A 21402-nucleotide genomic window follows, 5' to 3' on the forward strand; every position below is an offset into this window, starting at 1 on the left:
ACTGCTGTGGGAAGTACGGTCCACTGAGCGCTATCCTCTTCTTCTTACTGCAGACTTTGTTTTATCATGATACAATACTTAATTTATCTGTAGTCTGTTCATCACTATTCACATGGTGTCTCCTGTCCCCCCCCCCCCTCGGGAGTGCCTGTCTAGATCGAATGGAGGAACCTGGGTGAACGGAGGAACTGGCATTCTGGAATCTGAGGACTGGACAGTCTGTGATCTTGGCCCGTCTGCTGAGGGATCCTTCGGCCCTGGGTCTCTATAGCCTGTCCGTCCATGGGAGTGGATCTCTCCTTCTGTGGTTCTCCCCAAGGTTTCTCTTTTGTCCTGCCGGGTTTTTGAGTTTTTCCTTGCCGTACTGGAGAGTCTAAGGACGGGGGACGCCCACGCCGCTCATCGCTACCTTTGGACATTATATTTGCCTGGATTCACCTGAACTTTTAATTGTCATATTTATTGCTGTGTTTTATTGCCTTGATGTTTGTTGCAGCCCTTTGAGGCGACTTCTGTTGTGATATTGGGCTACACAAAACCATTAAACTTGAAACTTGAAACCTGTGGCCCTTCACCCCGTGTGCGCTTCTGTACGCGGCCCCCCATGAGTACAGTTAGGACACCCCTGGCTTACGTGTCTGTGTACCCACTGTGTAGATAAGCATGGGTATGTGCATGTATGTATGTACGTGTGTGTATGTATGTGTGTGTGTGTGTGTGTGTGTGCACGCCTGTATGTATAATGACAATTATCACTAGGCTGTAGTAATGATTAAAACCAAAACAATGATAGTGATAATGGTGAAAACAAGGATGATGATGGAAGCAGCGACGGTAAAAACAATAGTGATTTGCCCCCCCCCCCCTTTCAGTTGTTCTATCATTATTCATCTATATCTTAAATCTATGTGTCCACCATCTTTTTTTTCTTTCCTATTTTTCTTTTGATGTTTTCCGTTTCTGCATCACTGAAATCTACTTCAAGCACTTCCAGGGTTCATGTCGTCGACTAAAATATTTAGTCTTAATTTTAGTCACAGTGATATTTTTGTGACTAAAATTGGACTAAAACTAAATTAAAAGTTTCTCATGAGACTAAAACTGTGACTAAAATGTCCAGATATTTGAGTCGACTAAAATCAGACTAAATAAAAATGAAAAGGAGAGACTAAAATCATCCAAACTTGTATTGAGCGTCTGAAAGAGCCTCAGATCATGTTTAAAGGATCAGCTCTGAGCTTTGTTCATGTGGAGCAGAAACATGAAGCAGAGGAACAACATTAAACATGATTAGAATCAATATTATCAATGCAAAGTCCACTCAGTCTTAAATTTACTTGCAATTTTAGTCGACTAAAACTAGAGTAAAAATGGGGATGAAACGTTCTTTTTTTGTCACATTTGTCACATTTCTTGTAATTTTTTTGTCATTTTTTGTCGTTTTTTTTGTCGTTTTTTGTCATTTTTTGGTCATTTTTGTGTCATTTTTTGTCATTTTTTGTCGTTTTTTTGTCGTTTTTTTTGTCGTTTTTTTGTCATTTTTTTTGTCATTTTTTTTGTCGTTTTTTAGTCATTTTTTTTGTCATTTTTTAGTCATTTTTTGGTCATTTTTAGTCATTTTTTGTCGTTTTTTTTGTCCGTTTTTTTGTCATTTTTTGTCATTTTTTAGTCCTTTTTTGTCATTACTCAATTAGTCTGAATTTTAGTCGACTAAAACTAGACTAAAATTGAATTACATTTTGGTCAAAAGACTAAAACTAAAATAAAATATGTTGTCAAACTAACACTGCTTACTTACCGATGTATCTCTGTACCTGTTTCCCTCTAAACTGTTTTGTCCCATCATGATGATCCACATTAGTGAACCCTCGAGCCCCCGAGCCGCCCACACTGTAGGAACTGCCCTGGACCAGAACCTCACACTACACCTCCACACGTGTCTTTGTCAACATAAAGTCTGTCTTTGTCTAATGATATATATTGTATGTGTGTAAATAAAATAAATAAACTGTTTAATGCTCTGTTGTAAATCAGTCTAAAGGCCTGAGTGTCGCCGTGACCAGGAGGTTTTGCAGTAAAATCATCGCCTGCATAAACACACAGTCCCGTGTGATTCTGAAACTGCACAGGTTTGATTCGGCCGTTCTTGTGTCTTTATGACATTGTTGACAGTCCAGGATCAGGCCCACAAATAAACAACAAAACACACGGCTTTACCTGAATCTCCTGCTGAAACAACAAACCAAAGACCGACAAATGTTTTACACAGAACTAGAATCAGATCTGAATATTTCTTCAGGTAAAATCAAGACATTTCTATTTAAAATCATTGTGTTTGATGATTAAAGGGAGTAAATGTGAGCTGTTTGTAAAGAGCCTGTAGTGACTCTACATCAGTAAAGAAAAGGACTAAAGTTAAAGGAGCGATGACGTCATCACTTAATAAAGAAATAAACAGAATGTGCAAACCTTCCATCGTTTTTCCTCCAGCCCAAACTGCAGTTATCACTTCACTTATCTTAAAAGTGTGTCGTGTTTTTCCTCGTAATAATTCACAAATCATAGGGATTATTGGCTAAATATTTCCTTCCAGTGAAACAAACACACGTAAAGTTCAGAGCAGCTGATCTGGCTCACCTCACAGCCTCAGGGAAACGTTAAAGCAGAGCCTGGGTCTGCATTTACATATTTACATATTTAAACCTTTAACACGTGTTCTGACCTGGAGCTTCTGCTGAGCCTCAGAATCCGCCTCAGAGGAAACAGAGAAACCAGGACGACCTCGGTGTAAAAGTGGGAGAGGTTAAACTCATGACGCACCAAACAAACTTTTAGATTAGTTTTATTTCCACTTCGCTCCGAGAAAAAGAACAACGTCACGTAAAACTGGACAACTCTAAAATAAAATGCACCTTATTGTGACTTCTGTTCAGACAAGGTCACTGGGACGTTCTTCTCATGGTGTGGGTGTGGGAGTGGGAGTGGCCCCCAGGTTCTGTTTTGGGGAAATGTTGCTCTGAGAGAGTTGCCCCACACTCAGAGGTGACTCTTACTGAATGAGACTTCCAATCTGAAATTAAATATCAATGAACGCCGACAAATTCTAGCTGGTCTCACAGCTGCTACAAAGACGACACATGTGGATGGAAACTGAGACAAACCCTGCGTGTGGAGCAACGTCTCTCATCGTTTACAGACATGTCCAGCTGGAGCTCGATCTACGGCACCAAAATATCTCATGTTGGTCAAACCTGTGACATAAAATGCAGCTACTGTGTGAAACTTGATTGTATGTAATAACTATGAATGTGCAGTACATAGTTATGTGTATTCCAAATACAGTATAAATGTTACATAAGTATATGTATCCAAAGCTATTTCTGTAGATGTCACTGACGGAGGAAATGAGCAAATATGTTTGTTCCGTCTGTCACTCCTGTCCACCAGTGTTGTTTGATCAATTCTTTTTTCCTTTTTAAATTTAATTTTCCACCATGCCTGGACAGTGGGGGGGGGGGCATGGGGGTGTGAGTGAGTGAATGTGTGAGCGTGTAGTATCCATGTGTGGTGTTGTCTTACTGTATCTTTATTTCCTTAAATCATACGTGAACATGTAACTGCTCAGACTAACAGACCCATTATCACAAAGGGTGGGGGGGGAAATATAAACATCTGTGCTGCAGATGGAATTGTTATGTAAACCTGAAAACCCGAACAAATCAATAAAAACTTGATCACAAAAATAATAATAAAGTGCACCAGCAGGACCTGATGAACCTGCAGTCACGAGACGCCGACGCTCGGAGCGTTATTATGATGTTCAGTTTAGATTCTGCCAAAAGTAACTCAAAGTGTAACTTAGTTACATTTTTGAAACATTAAAAACTGTAAAAAATACAGATGAGATTAGTTTTAGAGAAAGTTGCCGAACACTGACAGTGTTGAGGAAATACTTTGAGCTGTATTAAGTCACAGAACACTGGCCTTAAAATGTATTTTGTAACGTTTTCCGTTACTTTGTCCAGAGTATTGCATTTTGAAAACTTAGGATACTTACACTTTATTATGTGTACATTATATTTATGTATAAATACAGCGTATCATTAAAACCCTGTCGGCCCCGTCTGTTATAAACTTATTTACCAATAATTAGGAATTCTAAACAGCAAAAGTGCAGGAGCAGCAGGTCACATGATGCAGAGGGTCACATGATGCAGAGGGTCACATGATGCAGAGGGTCACATGATGCAGAGGGTCACATGATGCGTGTGTGCAGTGTTTACATCTTTATTTATTTCAGAACTTCTTCCTTGATAATGAAGCTGATACTGGGACGTTTAAGTCCCTTTAGTTTCTCCCCAGCACTGACCGTCATGATCCATCGATAAATACTGCGATAAAGTAATGATGATAAATAATATATTTACCTGATGCAAACAGAAAACAGTCATGTGTCCAAAGTGTCCAAACCAAACGCAACAAAGAGCTGAAACTGAGCCTGAAAAACAGAGCAGGATCAAAAACACAAAGCTGCAAATAAAACATAAAACTTAAACTATAACGAGGACTTTACTTTTCCCTTTTATCTCAACACATTTCATAAAAGTAATGAAAGTATATGTGGCATCATGGGGAAAAAGTATTGCAATGTTTAGTCTCAGCCCTGGTAACTGACCGATGGACAGGAGAAGGAAAGGGGGAAGGACATAAAGCTAAAGGTTGGGATCCAGGTAAAGAACGACCTCCTCCAGGGTCAGGACTGTCCTCCAGGGTCAGGACTGTCCTCCAGGACCAGGACCAGGGTCAGGACTGTCCTCCAGGGTCAGGACTGTCCCCAGGACCAGGACCAGGGTCAGGACTGTCCTCCAGGGTCAGGACTGTCCTCCAGGACCAGGACCAGGGTCAGGACTGTCCTCCAGGGTCAGGACTGTCCTCCAGGACCAGGACCAGGACTGTCCTCCAGGGTCAGGACCAGGACTGTCCTCCAGGGTCAGGACTGTCCTCCAGGGTCAGGACTGTCCTCCAGGACCAGGACTGTCCTCCAGGGCGACTCCCGCAGACTCAGTCCTCCATCAAAGCCGACCCGGAGCTGTTCCTGCCGCAGAGGCTCAGAAATACGCGAAACACGCACTTCTGTAAAACTGCGCTAACGCTGACACAACGCGCATGCGCAACGAAACCGCGTCAAACTCAATCAAGAAGATTACGTAAAAGATAACACGAGCAACGTTACATAAACCCGACACCACGCGCTCGGTTTTAACCCCCGTCACAGCCCCTCCGGTCCCTCCGGTCCGGGTCCGACACCGACATTAAGTCATAATTACCGCGGGGTTTGTCTTTGTTCTGGAGAATCCGTATTTGCCGAGAACCAGAGCAGCTCCATCTGCTCCTCTGCCGGCTCTTTGTTCAACAGCTCGGCTCATGTTACACTAAACTGATGATTACACGGTCTAAATCCACAGTACTGTCGTTCCCCGTGTCCTCCAGCGGGTTCACAGCCCCGTTTCTCCCCGACATCAGCCCCTTCTCCCCGGACACATCCACAAAGAGGAGCCCGATCCAAGATGGCGGCGGAGCGTTCTCTTTCACGGAGAAAAAAAAACGACAACGGCTCCACTAATGCGGCACAAAACCGCCTCTAACCCGACAAACAAACCCACGTTTAAGCGTTCAGTTAAACACGAACCACAAAAACAGCTTTAAATCTGTGTCACGAACAGCAGCAGCCGCGGGGGAGAAGCGAGTAGATCCGCAGCCGAGTGTGAACGAGCACCGGGAGCTCCGCGCTGCTCCTGCCGCTCAGAGACGGCTGTTCACCGGGCAGAGTGCCACTCCTCCCCCCGCTCAGAGCAGGGCCTTAACCCGCTCAGGGAAGGCTATAACCGGGCAAACAGCCTCTCCTCTCCCCGCTTAGATCAGCCTGTTACCGGGCCCACTGCCTCCTCCTCTCCCCCCGCTCGGAGCAGCGTATGAGCGAGCCTTTCGCTGCTTCTACCCCCGCTCAGAGCAGCCTGTGACCGGCCCACAGCCTCCCCTCTTCCCCGTCCCCGTCCCCGGCCTGATGAGCGCTGTGAGCGGGCCCACAGCCTCTCCTCTCCCCGCTTACAGCAGCCTGTTATCGAACCACAGCCTCCTCCTCTCCCCTCGCTCGGAGCAGCGTGTGAACCGGCCTTTGACTGCTCCTCCCCCCGCATAGAGCAGCCTTCCTCCCGGGTCTGTGCCTCCGTTCAGGCCGCTGTCCTCCTCCTCCGCGCCTGCCTGTGAGCCGGGGCCCCCCCAGCCTCTCCTCTCCCCTCCCCGGGACTCTCCTCTCCGCGGCCCCGGCCTGAGGAGCGCTGTGAGCGGGAGCGGTTTGAACCAGGTGGCGCTTTGCAAAATGGCGGCGGAGGAAGCTGCGCAGACGGAAGAGAAGGAAGAACAGGGCGTTGACGTCACGTAACGAGGCACCGACCGCATGCACTGTTCTTTTTTCCCTCCTCCATTAGCGACAAAAACCCACGGAGCACGGTGTCCGCGCGGATTTAAGGCGGAACACGAGCGGAACACGAGCGCGGATTCATGCCTCGGTTCGACCCGGTGGAAGGTAAAGGAGGCAGTGGGTTTGAGCCGGTGTCTGAGTCAGGGGGTTGTTGTTTGGGGATCCCCGGGGAGTCCCAGGTCTGAGCCGAGGCCTGCCGCCCCTCTCGGCCCGTACCTTTAGGACGGTGAAACCTCACCCACGGCGACGTTAGCGCGGGGTAAACGCGCTGCTGCGGCGCGGCCGGTGCTGTTAGCTCGCGTTAGCTCGTGTTAGCATGAGTTAGCCGAGTTCAGGCCGGTGTTGTTGTTTGAGGAGGTGGTTTGAGTGGGGTTTATTTGCATTTCCGAGCTTCACTGCAGCGTGTGGTCGACTCGGTTTCACGTGCACATGTAGCTATGTGTAATTCAAGAGTTAGAGCTGATAGTTTTCAGCGTTTGTGTGGCTAACGCTGCAGCGAAACCCATTTACATCACTGTTCTCACAATGTTTACTAGTCCATGTCATTCTGAAGCAAGGACCTCACCTGTATCAGTTAATTTAAATCAACAGGAAGTGACCATGTTTGGTAAAAGAGGGAGGAGCTTAGAGATAGCGCCCCCTGCTGTCTTTGCAAAAAAGCGAATAATGACTGGGACAATGATAAAACTCATACAGCGATGCTAGCGGGTTTAAACGTGTTTGTTTGTCGCGGTTCAGTGGCGTTAGCTCGTGTTAGCGTCAGTTAGCCGTGCACAGGTTGATGGACTCGGTTTGAGAAGGTATTGTTGCATTTCCGACGTTCACTGCAGTTTGTAAACGGTAAAAATCTGTAATTTCGTGGCCAAAGCAGCGACGTCTTTGCTTTTCACAAACTCTTTTGTAAAACTAGTTTCAAGCAGACAAACACGACTGCTGTTTGTTTAGGGATGACGTTTGTTATTCACCTGTTGGCGTCTCTTTAGCTCAGTAAGAAGTGACCTTAAAACAGCCCAAAGTGAGCTTGTGCTTCCGTAACTAAAGTCGTGTCCAGGTTCTGAAACGCTCGCAAACATCAGAGCGAGGTCCACAGTCAGACAAAGCCGGACGCACAACTTTACATTAATGTGAGACAGATGAACCTCAGAGCGAGTGTTGATTCATCCTCTCGACTGTCAGATCATGAAACTCCACCTAAAGCCCGACTCACTCTGGATAAGAAGGATCTAAATCGCTGACGTGCTCAGAGTAAATGTTAAAGGAACAGGCCAGCGTTTTTCCATACTGAGATATGTTCTTACCTGAGCTGTGACGAGTTCTTTAGGACCTGTCTGATCTTCAGTCACGTAAACACAGCGCAGACGGCGTTAGCATTTAGCCTCTCCCTCTCTCCTCTATAGCTCCAAAACAGGTCAAGATAGAAGCTACCAAGCTCTTCCACGTTTTCCCTATTTAAATATGGTTACGTGAAGTGTTCCACTACAAAGTATAATTACACACAATTAAACAATGTGGATTTTCTAAGCGGATAAAAGGGGGGACTATATCGTAAGGCGTAATAATACCAGGAGTAGTTCGAAATCCGCGCAGTAATCTTCACTTTACTGTGCGGATGCCAAAGACTTCCACTAAAAGAAAATCCCAATTGCGACTTGCTTTTTACACACTAGAGCTGCGCCGATCCAGCTTTTTTCCTTCCGACACCGATACGGGAGGTTTGAGTTTTGGCCGATATCCGATATTCACCAAAACCAAGAGAATTGTTCATGTTTTCTTTTGTGAAAAGGTGAATGTTTCTCTTTTCTCAGATAAATAAAGTCTTATAATTTCTTGCAAAGCAGATGTTACAGATAATTATCAGTTAAATCCATCAATAAAGTCACTTTTAACTCGGTCCGTCACGATAAATTCGAAGTTCGATTTATTTAGGCAGAAAAGTATCGCGATTAACGATATTATTGACTCTAACGATAATTATCGTAAGTAATTATAAGTAAGTAATTATCGTGGCAGCAACATTTAACAAGGATCACGGGACTTTTCCAGTCTTTACGTTAATATAATCCGATCATTCCAAAAGTGGCAGATCCGTGATTTTATGAACTAAAATACAAACATTAGGGTCCGCTCCAGCAGCAGATGATTTTATTTTATTAATTTACTTAAAGGGGCTAGACGCAAGTTTGTGATTTTATACTCGCTACTGCCACCTCAGGCCCGATGCGTAACTGCAGCTTCTATAATCTCGTGCATGACGGCGTTTCAGACCCGGATTAACACTTTCTGAGTAGGGCTGTGCAATTAATCGAAATTCGATTACAATTTCGATTATTACACTAAACGATTATTAAATTTAGGGCTGCAACTAACGATTATTTTTACGATTAATCGCTCGGCTGTGAATGGTGTTGGAAAATTTTATTTTTTCAATTTTTTTATCACATTATAGCTTAAGTGGAGGATGTGTTGATGTAAAGTAAACTAAAGGGAAATGTTTTTTGAAAGCTCTATTAATGAAATTTCCAATGTACAAAACACTATAGACCCTAAATATAAAATCAAAGTAGGTTTTCATCAAAAATACTACATTTTTATGTCATTTTTGCTCCATTTTAGTCTGTGTGAACCAGAAAACGATTAATCGATTACCAAAATAGTTGTCGACTATTTCAATAATTGATCGTCGATTAATCGATTAGTCGTTTCAGCCCTAATTAAATTAGCATAATCGGAGAAAAAAAACATATATATAATTACGTTATATATATGTTTTTTTTTATATATATTATTTTTTTCATTTTTTGTTCTATTTTTTATTCTATTTTTTTTTTTTGCAAAGCAGACCCACATTATTTCAAGCCGCTGGGAATATTTTCCCTTCGCATTTCATGTGCCGTGGCTCAAAAACAAACGGCGCTGTGTGATGATGTCATCAGGCCGCGCTGCTCAGTTTGCTTGTGCAGGTGTGAGGGCTGGCCAGCAGGGGGCAGGTGTGAGGGCTGGTCAGCAGGGGGCAGGTGTGAGGACTGGCCAGCAGGGGGCAGGTGTGAGGGCAGCAGGGGGCAGGTGTGAGGGCTGGTCAGCAGGGGGCAGGTGTGAGGGCTGGTCAGCAGGGGGCAGGTGTGAAACAGAGACCTCTCCTTACTCGAGGCATTCTTGAAATCATTTGTACTTTTATGACTGTTCATTAAACATAAAATATTCAGCATTGTAATTTGATTGATAAATAAATAAATAAAATAAAGAAAGTCTTTTTTTAAAGGCAACAAATAATCGTTTGAATAATCGGGATTTCAATTATGACCAAAATAATCGTGATTATTATTTTTTCAATAATCGAGCCGCCCTGTTTCTGAGCGACTGCAGGATTTCAGAGGCTGTTGTGGAGAACAGGTCTGGGCTCATTCTGCACATGAGGACATGGAGGAACATACTTCATTTTAACATTTTTAAACTCCGTATAGTCCCAGCTTTGATCTGTTGGCGTTAGCGCCGACACTGTTACTCGCCGCGGGTTCAAAAATACAATTGCAAAGTTAAAATGATTGAATTCTCCTGGTTCTAGGCTTCAAAATGACATGACGTCCATATACTGAGGGTCAGACGTGAACGGTGTGTTTTTAAAGCGGCGAGAGCCTAAACAGGAATCAGTTCTGTATCAGATATTTGTAGCCGATACTCAGGCCGATATCTGCTCCGATACCAGGATCTGGCTGGTGCGTTTGTACGAAAAGCATCAGTTTATCGGCTGAAAAACAGTTGGTTTGGTTTTAAAGGGAGGGTTATTCTGCAAAATGGACTTTTTCCAGCTTTCCATCCTGTTATTCTGTCACTCCCTCATTAAAAACATGGCTGAAGTGTTGCCTTGGCACATTCACGTATTTCTGAGTAATCTGTAAAAACTCTGATGGCGGCCATTTTAGGGATAGGTTTGCCTGAGTCCTCCTAGGAACGCCCCCACCTCCTGGAGACGCCTCCGAGCTTTGGTCACCAGCCGAGTAACCAACCACTGCTCCTCAGCAGAACCCCCTCCCCACTGATGCCACAGACAGCGTGTGGAGGGGGCGTGTCTAAAGGCTCAGAGGTTCTTAAAGAGACAGAGGCCCATTTCAAGACATTCACTACAGCCATTTTGAGAGAGACATTTTATACAAGGCAGTTATTCTGATTTACTGCATTTACAGACCAACAGAAGGTTTGTCATCATTGTAGTGTGATATAGACTGGTGCTATGGGACTGACAAAAGCAGAACACCCCCTCTTTAAAGCAGAACACCCCCTCTTTAAAGCAGAACACCCCCTCTTTAAAGCAGAACACCCCCACTTTAAAGCAGAACACCCCCTCTTTAAATACGGGCACTAAATATTCAGACGTTTGAGTCGATGTCGCTTCATTAGAGGAAAGTTAAAAACTCTCAAAACTCCGACATGTCGTTTCACATGAGACGAGAATCACCCGAGGACCTTGAGTTTACCCACAAAGAGAACAGACTTACTTTGTACCTGAGGTCACTCAAATCCCGCGTGAATACGGAGTTAGACACTAAATAACTCTCCCCATTTCCTCCTGGTGCTTTTCCTCTAAAACATGTATAGTAGGCTCCCCTCCGGACTCCCCTGAAATCTCAGAGGGACTTTCCTGGTTGAACATCGTTTTTATTTTCTATGAACAGAATCTGTGTTGTGGAGTTTGTTCCTTGTCAGACTCTCAGATCCTGAAACCTCGGGCCTTCAGTTCGTGCAGACGCTGGAGTCGTTTCTAAAACAGGACGATGCTAAGTTTAGACTGTTTCCAAAGAGAAGACGTCTCTGTAAACTGTGTGTGTTATGTGGAGAAGGAGGTCAGTGAGAGCGTCTTTATTTAAAGAACTTCCCACCCAAAGTAAACACATTCTTCTGTCCTCATCATCAGAAAGGGCTGCCACCAGAGGGCGCTGCAAGTTCATCAGAAAACTCACCAAAACAGAGAAGGACAGTGACGGTTTTGTTCTCGCCGCAAATACTGAAAAGGTTTTAAGGAAAATGAGGAAAAGCTGAGAGTTTGTTGGAGAAATACAGAGAAACATGACAGTTTAGACCAGTGGTTCCCAATGTTTTTTGTCTTTCGTACCCCTTTAGCCTTTCACTGCTAAACCGTGTACCCCCTACCTGAAGGGTGTTACACTTTATTTGGAAAGTAATTACTTAAAAGTGGTATTTGTAAGAAAAAGGACAATGTTGCAGTCAAAATAAACCTACAATTCTCCCAAAGCAACACATTTTACTGAAAAATATAGCTGTTCCTATAAAAAAATATGTTACATTTTCCCCTTTTTTCAATCTGAAATAGTTCCAAGTACCCCCTGCTAGGTCCTCAAGTACCCCCTGGGGTCCCCGTACCCCTGGTTGGGAAACGAAAAAATGTGGATGACAGTTTTAATCCCAGTGAGAGAATGAGAAAGAGTCTCGCGTTACAGATGTTCCTCTGCGACTGGAGCGACGTTAAACTCTTTGGAACTGGAGGCCGAGGCTAAAGCAGGGGTGGGCAAGGCCGATTTTCTTTATTGTAAACAGACCGAGGGCCGAAGCCGCTGATTATTCGCCCAAAGTAAAGCACAGCACTGGAAACATGACCGTCTTAAATGAGATAAATGACTTAGAATTGCTGGAATTAAAGTTCTCCTATGTTGAATTTGAGTCGGTTTGAACTGATCCAAGATGCAAATGCTATAGCGCCGATGGAACAAGAATAAAACCCACTTCAAATCAGGCAAATTATTGTTTTTCACTTGAAATGACACAAAATTATCTGAATTAAGAGAATAACTAATACTAGAGGTTTTATCTCCTCCAAGACCAGAACAAATCTACTCAAACCTTAGATTTAATCTGTTCATTCAAGTAGATTTATACTTCCTTAATACGGTTATTCTTTTTCCAGAGCACTTCTTCCAAATGCTGGTGTTGTACATAATATATCACCTAACTGGGCGCATTGACAGTGTTTCTACCTGTTTTTTCTCCCATTTAACTCTGATAATGTTAAAAGTACTGTCTAATTTGGGTAATCGTGTTTCTCAAACTCATCTTGGGGGCCAGAGGTTCTGTGCTGGAGGGCCGGATTGCGTCTCTAAAACCGGTTTGTGTGCTGAATGATTCTGGAGGAAAGCGTTGTCTTTTAGTTTGAGCTGACGTTTATGTTCAGGAATATCATGGATCGATACTGAATCCTCCCAAACTCCACGCTGCTCCATCGGAGGTGGTGGACAAGTGGATAAACCATCAGAAATGTCGCACTGAACAACGTTACAGATGTTCCTCTGCGACTGGAGCTGAGGCTAAAGGCTCTCACTCCAACGCGATCATCTCCAGTGGGTCCTGATGGAGCAGGTTCTGTGTGTTTGGTGTGGACGATGTCTGTGAAGTCAGTAGAGAATCGTCCAGCCCCCAAACTGAGTCCAAATTAACGATCCAGTATCAGCGCGTCCCTCAAAGCTTCTGTCCAGGTCGTCTTCACGAGGCTCCAAACTGTGTGTTCGTTTAGGCAGCGCTTCTGTAAGAGGCCAAGTGCGATGTCCATAATCCCAGAAGGTCTGTTTGTGTTTCAGGTGCTGCCCGGGACCTGAGGGACCTCCAGAGGCCGTAGATGATTCTGTGGGACCTCCAGAGGCCGTAGATGATTCTGTGGGACCTCCAGAGGCTGTAGATGTCTCAGAGCTGCCCATGGCTCAGATGCAGCCGTCTGAGATGGTGCTGCTTCAGGAGGAGACGGCGGCGCCCCCTGCTGGACGGGGCGAGGCTCGGGGCGATGCGGAGAACCTGCCGTCGGAGCACGTGCTGCGGGGCATCCGGGTCACGCTGGACAACAACAGCATGTGGAGGGAGTTCTTCCGCTGCCGCACGGAGATGATCGTGTCCAAACATGGCGGCCGCATGTTCCCGTACTGCCGCTTCCGCGTGTCCGGCCTCAGCCCCGGCAGGAAGTACAGCCTCCTCATGGACGTGGCGCCGGCGGACTCGCACTCGTACAGGTGGAGCGGGCGGGGCTGGAGCGTCTGCGGCGACGCCCAGCCGCACGTCAGGACTCCGCCCTTCGCCCACGCCGACTCCCCCGCCTCCGGGCAGCACTGGATGCAGAGCCCGGTGTCCTTCTACCGCCTGAAGCTGACCAGCGACCTGGAGGATCGGGAGGGCCACGCCGTGCTGCGCCCGAACCAGCGCTACCTCCCGCGGCTGCACGTGGCCGCCACGGACCGGCCCAGGGACGTGAAGCCGGGCGGCGCCGGCGTCCTCACCTTCACCTTCCCGCAGACGGAGTTCATGGCGGTGACGGCGTATCAGAACCCACGCTTCACGCAGCTGAAGGTGGAGTACAACCCCTTCGCCAAAGGCCTGAGGGAGGACGCGGCGAGCGCCAAAGGGCCCAAGCCCAACGCCAAAGAGACGCCGCCCGACCAGAACCCGCTGAAGAAGAGCCTCAAGTCTCTGCTCGCCAACCACAAGCCCAAGAGCGCCAAACCTGCGGAGCCCCGCCCAGAAACACTCCCTCACGGACCCAGCGACGCCCCCAAACCCTCCAGAGAGCGGCCCGCCGACCCCCCCGCTGCTAAAGCCTCGGCCGAGCAAACGTGGTAAGAACCGGAGTCAATAAAGGTCACGGCGTCGGCTTCCTTTCTTTTACAAATGTCTGTTTCACGCCGAGTTACTTTCACTTCCTTTTTTAACCTGTTCAGGGACTGACTCCAGCAAATTATATTTCGACCAATATAAACATGTGGCACAGATTTTTAACAGGCACTTCTCCCCAAAACATCTATTCCAGTCCTGGAACACCATCACATAAATCAAAACATTCATTAAGGACAGAAAAATAAAAAAACATGAAAATCGAGCATTCAAATTAAACATTTCTTATCCATATTACATTATTTGTGGTCCAATCATAGGTTGACTGGATTTTTTTGGTCCAAAATACTCAAGTAAAATATAATTCCACAAAAATTTCAACAAAAAACTCTTTTTTGGAAAATTTGGCTCATTATTTTCCATTTTTACGGTCAGAAATTAAAAATTAAAAATACTCCACAAATGAGAAAATCTTCTTGTAAACAAATTTTAGGCAATTCCAGTTCTGTTCCCTTAATCCTAATGACTCTTCTCTTCAAAATGAGCCGTTTCCCAAAGAAATCCATTGATATTTGTGCTGGCAGCGCTCAGTGCAGGCCAGAAGCACATGTTAGCCACATGTTAGCCACATGTTAGCCACATGTTAGCTACATGTTAGCCGCATGTTAGCCGCATGTTAGCCACATGTTAGCCGCACGTTAGCCTCATGTTAGCCACATGTTAGCCGCATGTTAGCCATACGTTAGCCACATGTTAGCCGCATGTTAGCAATACGTTAGCCACATGTTAGCCGCATGTTAGCCACACGTTAGCCTCATGTTAGACACATGTTAGCCGCATGTTAGCCACATGTTAGCCACATGTTAGCCGCATGTTAGCCGCATGTTAGCCGCATGTTAGCCGCATGTTAGCCACATGTTAGCCGCATGTTAGCCGCATGTTAGCCACATGTTAGCCGCATGTTAGCCACATGTTAGCCGCATGTTAGCCGCATGTTAGCCACATGTTAGCCACATGTTAGCCGCATGTTAGCCGCATCTTAGCCACATGTTAGCCGCATGTTAGCCGAATGTTAGCCACATCTTAGCCGCATCTTAGCCACATGTTAGCCACATGTTAGCCACATGTTAGCCACATTAGCATTTAGGCACAAACTTGTTTTAAATGTCCACAGGGCCATTGATTTGAGTAAACAAGGCGGCCATTTTGTTTTGGGGGAAGGTGTGACTGACACTGAGAAATGACCCACTTAATTTTGCTTTGATTTAGTCCATTTTTGGGAGGTTTGTTGTTGCTGCTTCACTTTGTTTGACACATTTGTGAAAATATTTTTGCTTTTATAACATTTGGAGAGGTTTGTGCACGATGCTAATGAGATATAGCACCAAAACACTAAAAAGTTTACAAATCCAACACACTTGGAGCTAGACTTCTGAAACTTTGCACACATGCTGATCACCAGTAAGGTTAACACTGTACTCAGTTTGGAGTGTGTGCTATGAAGTATATTTTTAGGAAAGATATTACAGTTTTAATTTTCAATATATAAATATAAAAAAGCTATATTTTTATTAATTTTTCAACTGCAGAACCTTTTTTGATGTTTTTGTCACAATGTCCTTCTAAATGTACAAAGAAGCTGCTTCTTGTCCTGATTCCTATGATGGTTCACATCAGCAGTTTGGACAAAGTATGTTGTTTTAACAGTAATTTTAATATGGAGAGGTGACTGTTTAATTTAGCCAGGCGAGAGGACATCAAAATAGGACGTCCTTAACAGGTTAAAACTGTGACTAACATCTTGTATGTTCCGCAGCAATATCCCCCGTCCCAGTCAGAAGTTGTTCTCGGAGCGAATCCGCGAGGCGCACGTGGCCCTGCAGCGCTGCAACTTATCCCAGTACGAGGTCAGCGAGGCGGCGCCTCAGAACGGCGCTAAAGACGCTGAAGCGGAGCGTCCGAAGGTCCAGGCGCTCCGGACGTACTCCAGGAAATCAGAGAAGGAAAAGTGTAAAAAGGAATCTGCCGCCTCCATCAAAGACGACACGAGGACGGACGTGTCGAAGGAAAACAAACCTTCAGCGAACGCCGAGCAGAAGACGGACTCAGACGCCAAGGTCTCCAAACGCCCGGCGACTCTGCCTCTGTCCGCGCTCGGCCTGTTCCTGAAGCAGCACTCGGCCAAATCCAAGAAGACCAAGACGGACGCGGCGAAAGAACCGAGTCCGGAGGCGAAACCAGAACCTCGTCCACAGGAAAAACTGTCGCCGAAAGCAGAGGAAACGGAACTCCAGAAACCGAAACAGGAAGTATCTACAGAGGAAGCGTCGTGTAAACCAGATGATAAGCTACAGCAGGAGAAGGCGGAGAAGGATGGAAGCGTCTTGAGGAACTTAAGGACTTTGAAACATATTTGTAAAAAGGATAAATCAAGTTCAGCTTCAGAGAAAGAGACTCGCTCGACTGAAGAACCCAAAACTGACACAGCGGAGAGCGCGACGAGCTCTACACCCGCGCAACAAAGCATTTCAGAACATTCAGCCCAGGCTCCTCCCAAAGAGGTCCCGAAGAAGAGGAAGAAGCCACGGAAAAGGTCCATGTGGCACAAACCGAAGCCAAAACCAGCAGCGACACTCACTCCTCACACTTCACCGCCGCGTTCCACAATTTCAGAACCCACGAAACGTATTTCAGATCCAGTTTTACCTGAGCAAGAACAAAAGACTGAAGCCTCTCCTCTCGATCCCTCGTTAGGGTCTGCAGTGTTACAGAACTCTCCTCCTCTTTGTTCCCTTCCGACCGTCTCACCTCCGTTTGCCGCCGCCTCCTCGCCGCAGCTGGAGGAAGTGTTACCCATCTCGGCGTCCGCAGACTCGGAGCTTCTCCCCGACGCCGAGGGCTTCGGGTTCGAGCCGCTGTCCCCGGCGAGCTCCCCCGAGCCCCTGCCCGGCCTCTCCGAGTCGTTCGCCTTCGACCTGGAGCCGTGTGGACTCCCCGCCGGCGGCTCGGACCCTCAGAGCGCCTCCGAGCAGCCGGAGTCAGTGTTTAAGTGGCACACAGTGTTACCGCCGCCGGAGCCGTGCCTGACCTCGCCCTTCGCGGAGCCCAGCGCCTCCTCCTCCTCCTCGCTCCCGCCTGAGCCCTCCTCCTCCGCAGAGGCTTTCCCGGAGGCGGAGCAGGCCCTGCCGTTCCCCGCGGAGCTCTCCCCGCTCGCGCTGCAGTTCCCGGTGTCGCCCACGTTCTCCTCGCTGGACGGAGACGCGCTCTCGCCCAGCGACCTCACGGAGCTGGTGCACTTCTTCGCCGGGGCCGATGAGGACCTGGGCATCGGCGTGTCGGAGTTCTCCAACGCGGCGGCGGAAGAGGAGGCGGCAGATCCGACCACGGCCGCAGCGGAGCCCAGAGCCAACGCAGAACCTCGGACTGAAGAGAGGCTGGTCCAGGAGAACCCGGAGCAGGAGAGGCCGGTCCAGGAGAGGCTGGTCCAGGAGAGGCCGGAGAAGGAGAGGCCGGAGCAGGAGAGGCCGGAGCAGGAGAGGCCGGAGCAGGAGAGGCCGGAGCAGGAGAGGCTGGTCCAGGAGAACCCAGAGCAGGAGACTCCGGAGCAGGAGAGGCCGGAGAAGGACAGCCCAGAGCAGGAAAGGCTGGTCCATGAGAACCTGGAGCAGGAGAGTCTGGTCCAGGAGAGTCTGGTCCAAGAGAGTCAGGTCCAGGAGAGTCAGGTCCAGGAGAGTGTGGTCCAGGAGAGTCTGGTCCAGGAGAGGCCGGTCCCAGCGCCCCAGAGCCAGAGGAGGTCCAAGAAGCGGAGGGGGAAGAAGTGCGGAGCCTCAAAGGTGGACCAGGCCCTGGACTCGGGGCAGCAGGACCCGGCCTACAGCGTCATGAAGCCCAGCCTGGAGGAGGTGGAGGAGCAGCTGTTCATCTCCTTCACGTCAAAGGTAAAACCACAGGAGCTCCTTCAGGGACACGACCTGCTCCACTTTATCTCATTTATACTGATGTGTCCGTTATTAAAAGTTCCCACAGCCTCCTCGGCCGAGCAGTAGTAAATAACTTTATAGGCGCCAGGATTTTAATCTTACGCCACATTTATACAGAAATAAATAAAGCAAATCAATGTGAAAGTATCAGAATGCAGTACTGTGATTGGGCAAAGTAACAGAAGACTTCTTATACATACAAGTATTCTGTTCGTCAGCTTCTTTAACAGTTTAGGGGAGGCCGGACAGAAGGTTTATGCACAACTGCAGCCTCTGGAGGTCCTACACCTTCATGTTCAGAGACTCCAGAGGCATCAGCAGCTTTGTAGCAGCTGTTCTCTTAACCTCTTACCACCCGCCAAAACCAAACGCATTCTCTCCTCTTGCCATTGTCGTCACTTTTTATTTCCCTTATGTGTTTTTGTCACTTTTTTGCTGGATTTTTGTCACTTTTTGCTGGATTTTTATATTTTTTTTGCTGGATTTTTGTCATTTTTCTGCTGGATTTGTGTTACTTTTTTGCTGGATTTTTGTCACTTTTTCGCTGGATTTTTGTCATTTTTTTGCCGGATTTTTGTCACTTTTTTGCTGGATTTTTGTCACTTTTTTGCCGGATTTTTGTCACTTTTTTGCTGGATTTTTGTCACTTTTTTGTTGGATTTTTGTCACTTTTTTGCCGGATTTTTGTTACTTTTTTGCTGGATTTTTGTTACTTTTTTGCTGGATTTTTGTTACTTTTTTGTTGGATTTTTGTCACTTTTTTGCTGGATTTTTGTCACTTTTTTGCTGGATTTTTGTCACTTTTTTGTTAGATTTTTGTCACTTTTTTGCTGGATTTTTGTCACTTTTTTGCTGGATTTTTGTCACTTTTTTGTTAGATTTTTGTCTTTTTTTTGCTGGATTTTTGTCACTTTTTTGCTGGATTTTTGTCACTTTTTTGCTGGATTTTTATATTTTTTTCGCTGGATTTTTGTCAATTTTTTGCTGGATTTTTGTCACTTTTTTTCCTGGATTTTTGTCATTTTACATCCTCATTTTCTTCTCATTTTTGGTCACTATTTTGAAGAAGCTTTTAGATTTGGAGAAAACATGTTCAGGTGGGAGTTGAGAGGTTAATCTGATGTGTTTGTCTGGCAGAAACCGTCCTCATTGTGCCTTTATCTGCACAAACCGGAGTGTGTCTGAATCATCCACAAATCTCTTATCTCTGAGATTAATGTCAGTGATTCATAGAGCTTGTTTTTACTTTAATGGTGGTCTAGTTACCAATAACCTTCTCCTTAACTCTGCGTTTCAGGAGGCTCTGGAGCTGCACATCTCACCGGAGAACTCCCAGACTGAGGCCCAGACTGAGGCCCAGACTGAGGCCCAGACTGAGGCCCAGACTGAGGCCCAGACTGAGGCTGAAGCTCTGACCTCCACAGACGCCGTCCACACCGGTAACTCCCACAGAACACGCTCCACCAGAGGTTATATTAACCAAAAAAATCTCCGTCATTTCCGGAATATTTTTTACTTTGACGGAAATTTTCAAAGGCCGACTGAAAATAAAGCTGCAGCTCTGCTGTTTTTCAGAGCGTGGGTCTCTCTCCCTCTCTAGTTTCACAGCGTCTTGTCTTGGATGAGCTCTGACAGTTGTATCACTGCCTCGCTCGCTAACTTTCCTGACCCGGGCGCAACAATAACATGGGGAGGAAAACCCCGATGCAAACGGGTTAAAGGCTAATAATATCCTTCCCATGTGGAGCCGCTCTTCTCACGTACGTCTCAGGACGAGCTCATCTTTGTCCCCCCCCCCTCTCTCTGTCCCCCCCATGTGCGTAGCGGGCGGCGCGTAGTGCAGTGATGCAACTGGTAAAAATTGTCCCGTTCACCCACCGTTTCTTACATTCCGTTAAAATTGACAAAATGCAAATAATAAGCTCCACTTTACATTTGTCTGAGCGTGATCTGAGCCTTGATGTTGATTCATTCATTCATTCATTCATTATTTATTTATTGAAACAGGGACAATGTACAGAACCATTAGTCTTTACAAGAGGAGATGGTTTGTACCAGATTTAGCTCAGCAGCTATTTTCCATCCGCAGTCCCTGGACAGGTGTGAACATAAAGCATGATGAGCAGGCGACTCTGAAAGTCGTCTCCTCTCAGACTTTTACGCACAAGTTTATTCACATTTCTGCTGCAAAATGTACCAAGACTGTTCAGATCAGGTTTTGTTTAGCTCCATTTATCCTGCAATCTCACATTTTTACTAACAGAAATAATATGCAGCCGATATATAAACATTTATTTATTACAAAAAAAACGCTTATGAGAGATTAATTCATGAAGGATAAAAATTGCTCATGACGGAATTTTTTTCAACCCTGAGAGAAATGATCCCGAGCGAAACCACTGCGCTCCACAGACCCACAACCTGAGGAGCCTCGGTGTGTGTCGCCCTCTGGTGGACACATGGGCTGATCTGTGTAATAACAGTAGAATATCTCGTGCACATAAAGGTAGAGCCAGTTTTATTCTCGGCCTTTGAAGAAGAGAATAATCCGTCTGCTGCATCAGGACCGAGGACGAGCTTGTTTGGAGTTTATAGATGATGATTAAAGGCTGAGTTCATGGGACACACTTTGGGGGCCACTGGAGTGATGCAGTTTGTGTGTTTCCTCAGTGAGTTCAGACGCTGCTCCTCCTGCTGCGCCTCCTGTGACCTCCCCCCGAAGGAGAGGAGACGAGGAGGCCACCGCGAGGAAGCAAGACGAGGAGCCAGCTGCACCTGAGGAGGCCACGGAGGAGGCGACTGTCCAGGAGGAGGCGACTGTCCAGGAGGAGGCCACGGAGGAGGAGGCCACTGTCCAGGAGGAGGCGACTGTCCAGGAGGAGGCGACTGTCCAGGAGGAGGCCACGGAGGAGGAGGCCACTGTCCAGGAGGAGGCCACGGAGAAGGAGGCCACTGTCCAGGAGGAGGCCACGGAGAAGGAGGCCACTGTCCAGGAGGAGGCCACTGTCCAGGAGGAGGCCACGGAGGAGGAGGCGACAGAGACCAAGGACACGCCCCCCTCTGACCTCCCCCTGGGCCTCCCCACAGAGAGGCCCCTCAGGCAGCAGCTCATGGACCCACACTGTGAGTTTGGCCGTTTGTGATGTTTACAGTTTCACTTCCTTGTTGGACCCGGACAGGAAGTGACATAGAAGAAGGTAAACGTTTTAAACTGAGTCAGGCTGCTGTGGAACGTCACCTCTTCTATGTCACTTCCTGTCAGCAGATGAAAGATTCTAATAAAACCACTTTTCTGCCGAACATTTCCTCATTAAAGTCGCTGCATAAGCATTAAAACAT

At 46.7% G+C, this 21402-nt stretch overlaps 2 protein-coding genes across 2 annotated transcripts in view; one reads left to right on the forward strand and one right to left on the reverse strand.

Annotated features, from left to right (window-relative positions):
- mapkbp1 (mitogen-activated protein kinase binding protein 1) overlaps positions 1-4375 on the reverse strand; it is a gene marked incomplete at both ends in the record, with an annotated part of 50922 nt that extends 46547 nt beyond the window's left edge. The window contains 1 exon segment of the mRNA XM_079573693.1: positions 4370-4375. Coding sequence (XP_079429819.1) covers positions 4370-4375 — 6 coding nt within the window.
- A 1377-nt stretch (positions 4376-5752) lies between these two features.
- Positions 5753-21402, forward strand: part of mgaa (MAX dimerization protein MGA a) — a gene marked incomplete at its 3' end in the record, with an annotated part of 43723 nt that continues 28073 nt past the window's right edge. Inside the window, exons 1-5 of the mRNA XM_079573694.1 lie at positions 5753-6586; positions 13066-14088; positions 15900-18021; positions 19361-19502; positions 20734-21186. Of these exons, the coding sequence (XP_079429820.1) occupies positions 13181-14088; positions 15900-18021; positions 19361-19502; positions 20734-21186 (3625 nt within the window). The 5' untranslated portion in view covers positions 5753-6586; positions 13066-13180. The remainder of the gene's footprint in view (positions 6587-13065; positions 14089-15899; positions 18022-19360; positions 19503-20733; positions 21187-21402) is intronic.

This window comes from Gobius niger (genome assembly GCF_951799975.1).
Source record: "Gobius niger genome assembly, chromosome: 16".
Taxonomy (NCBI): domain Eukaryota; kingdom Metazoa; phylum Chordata; class Actinopteri; order Gobiiformes; family Gobiidae; genus Gobius; species Gobius niger.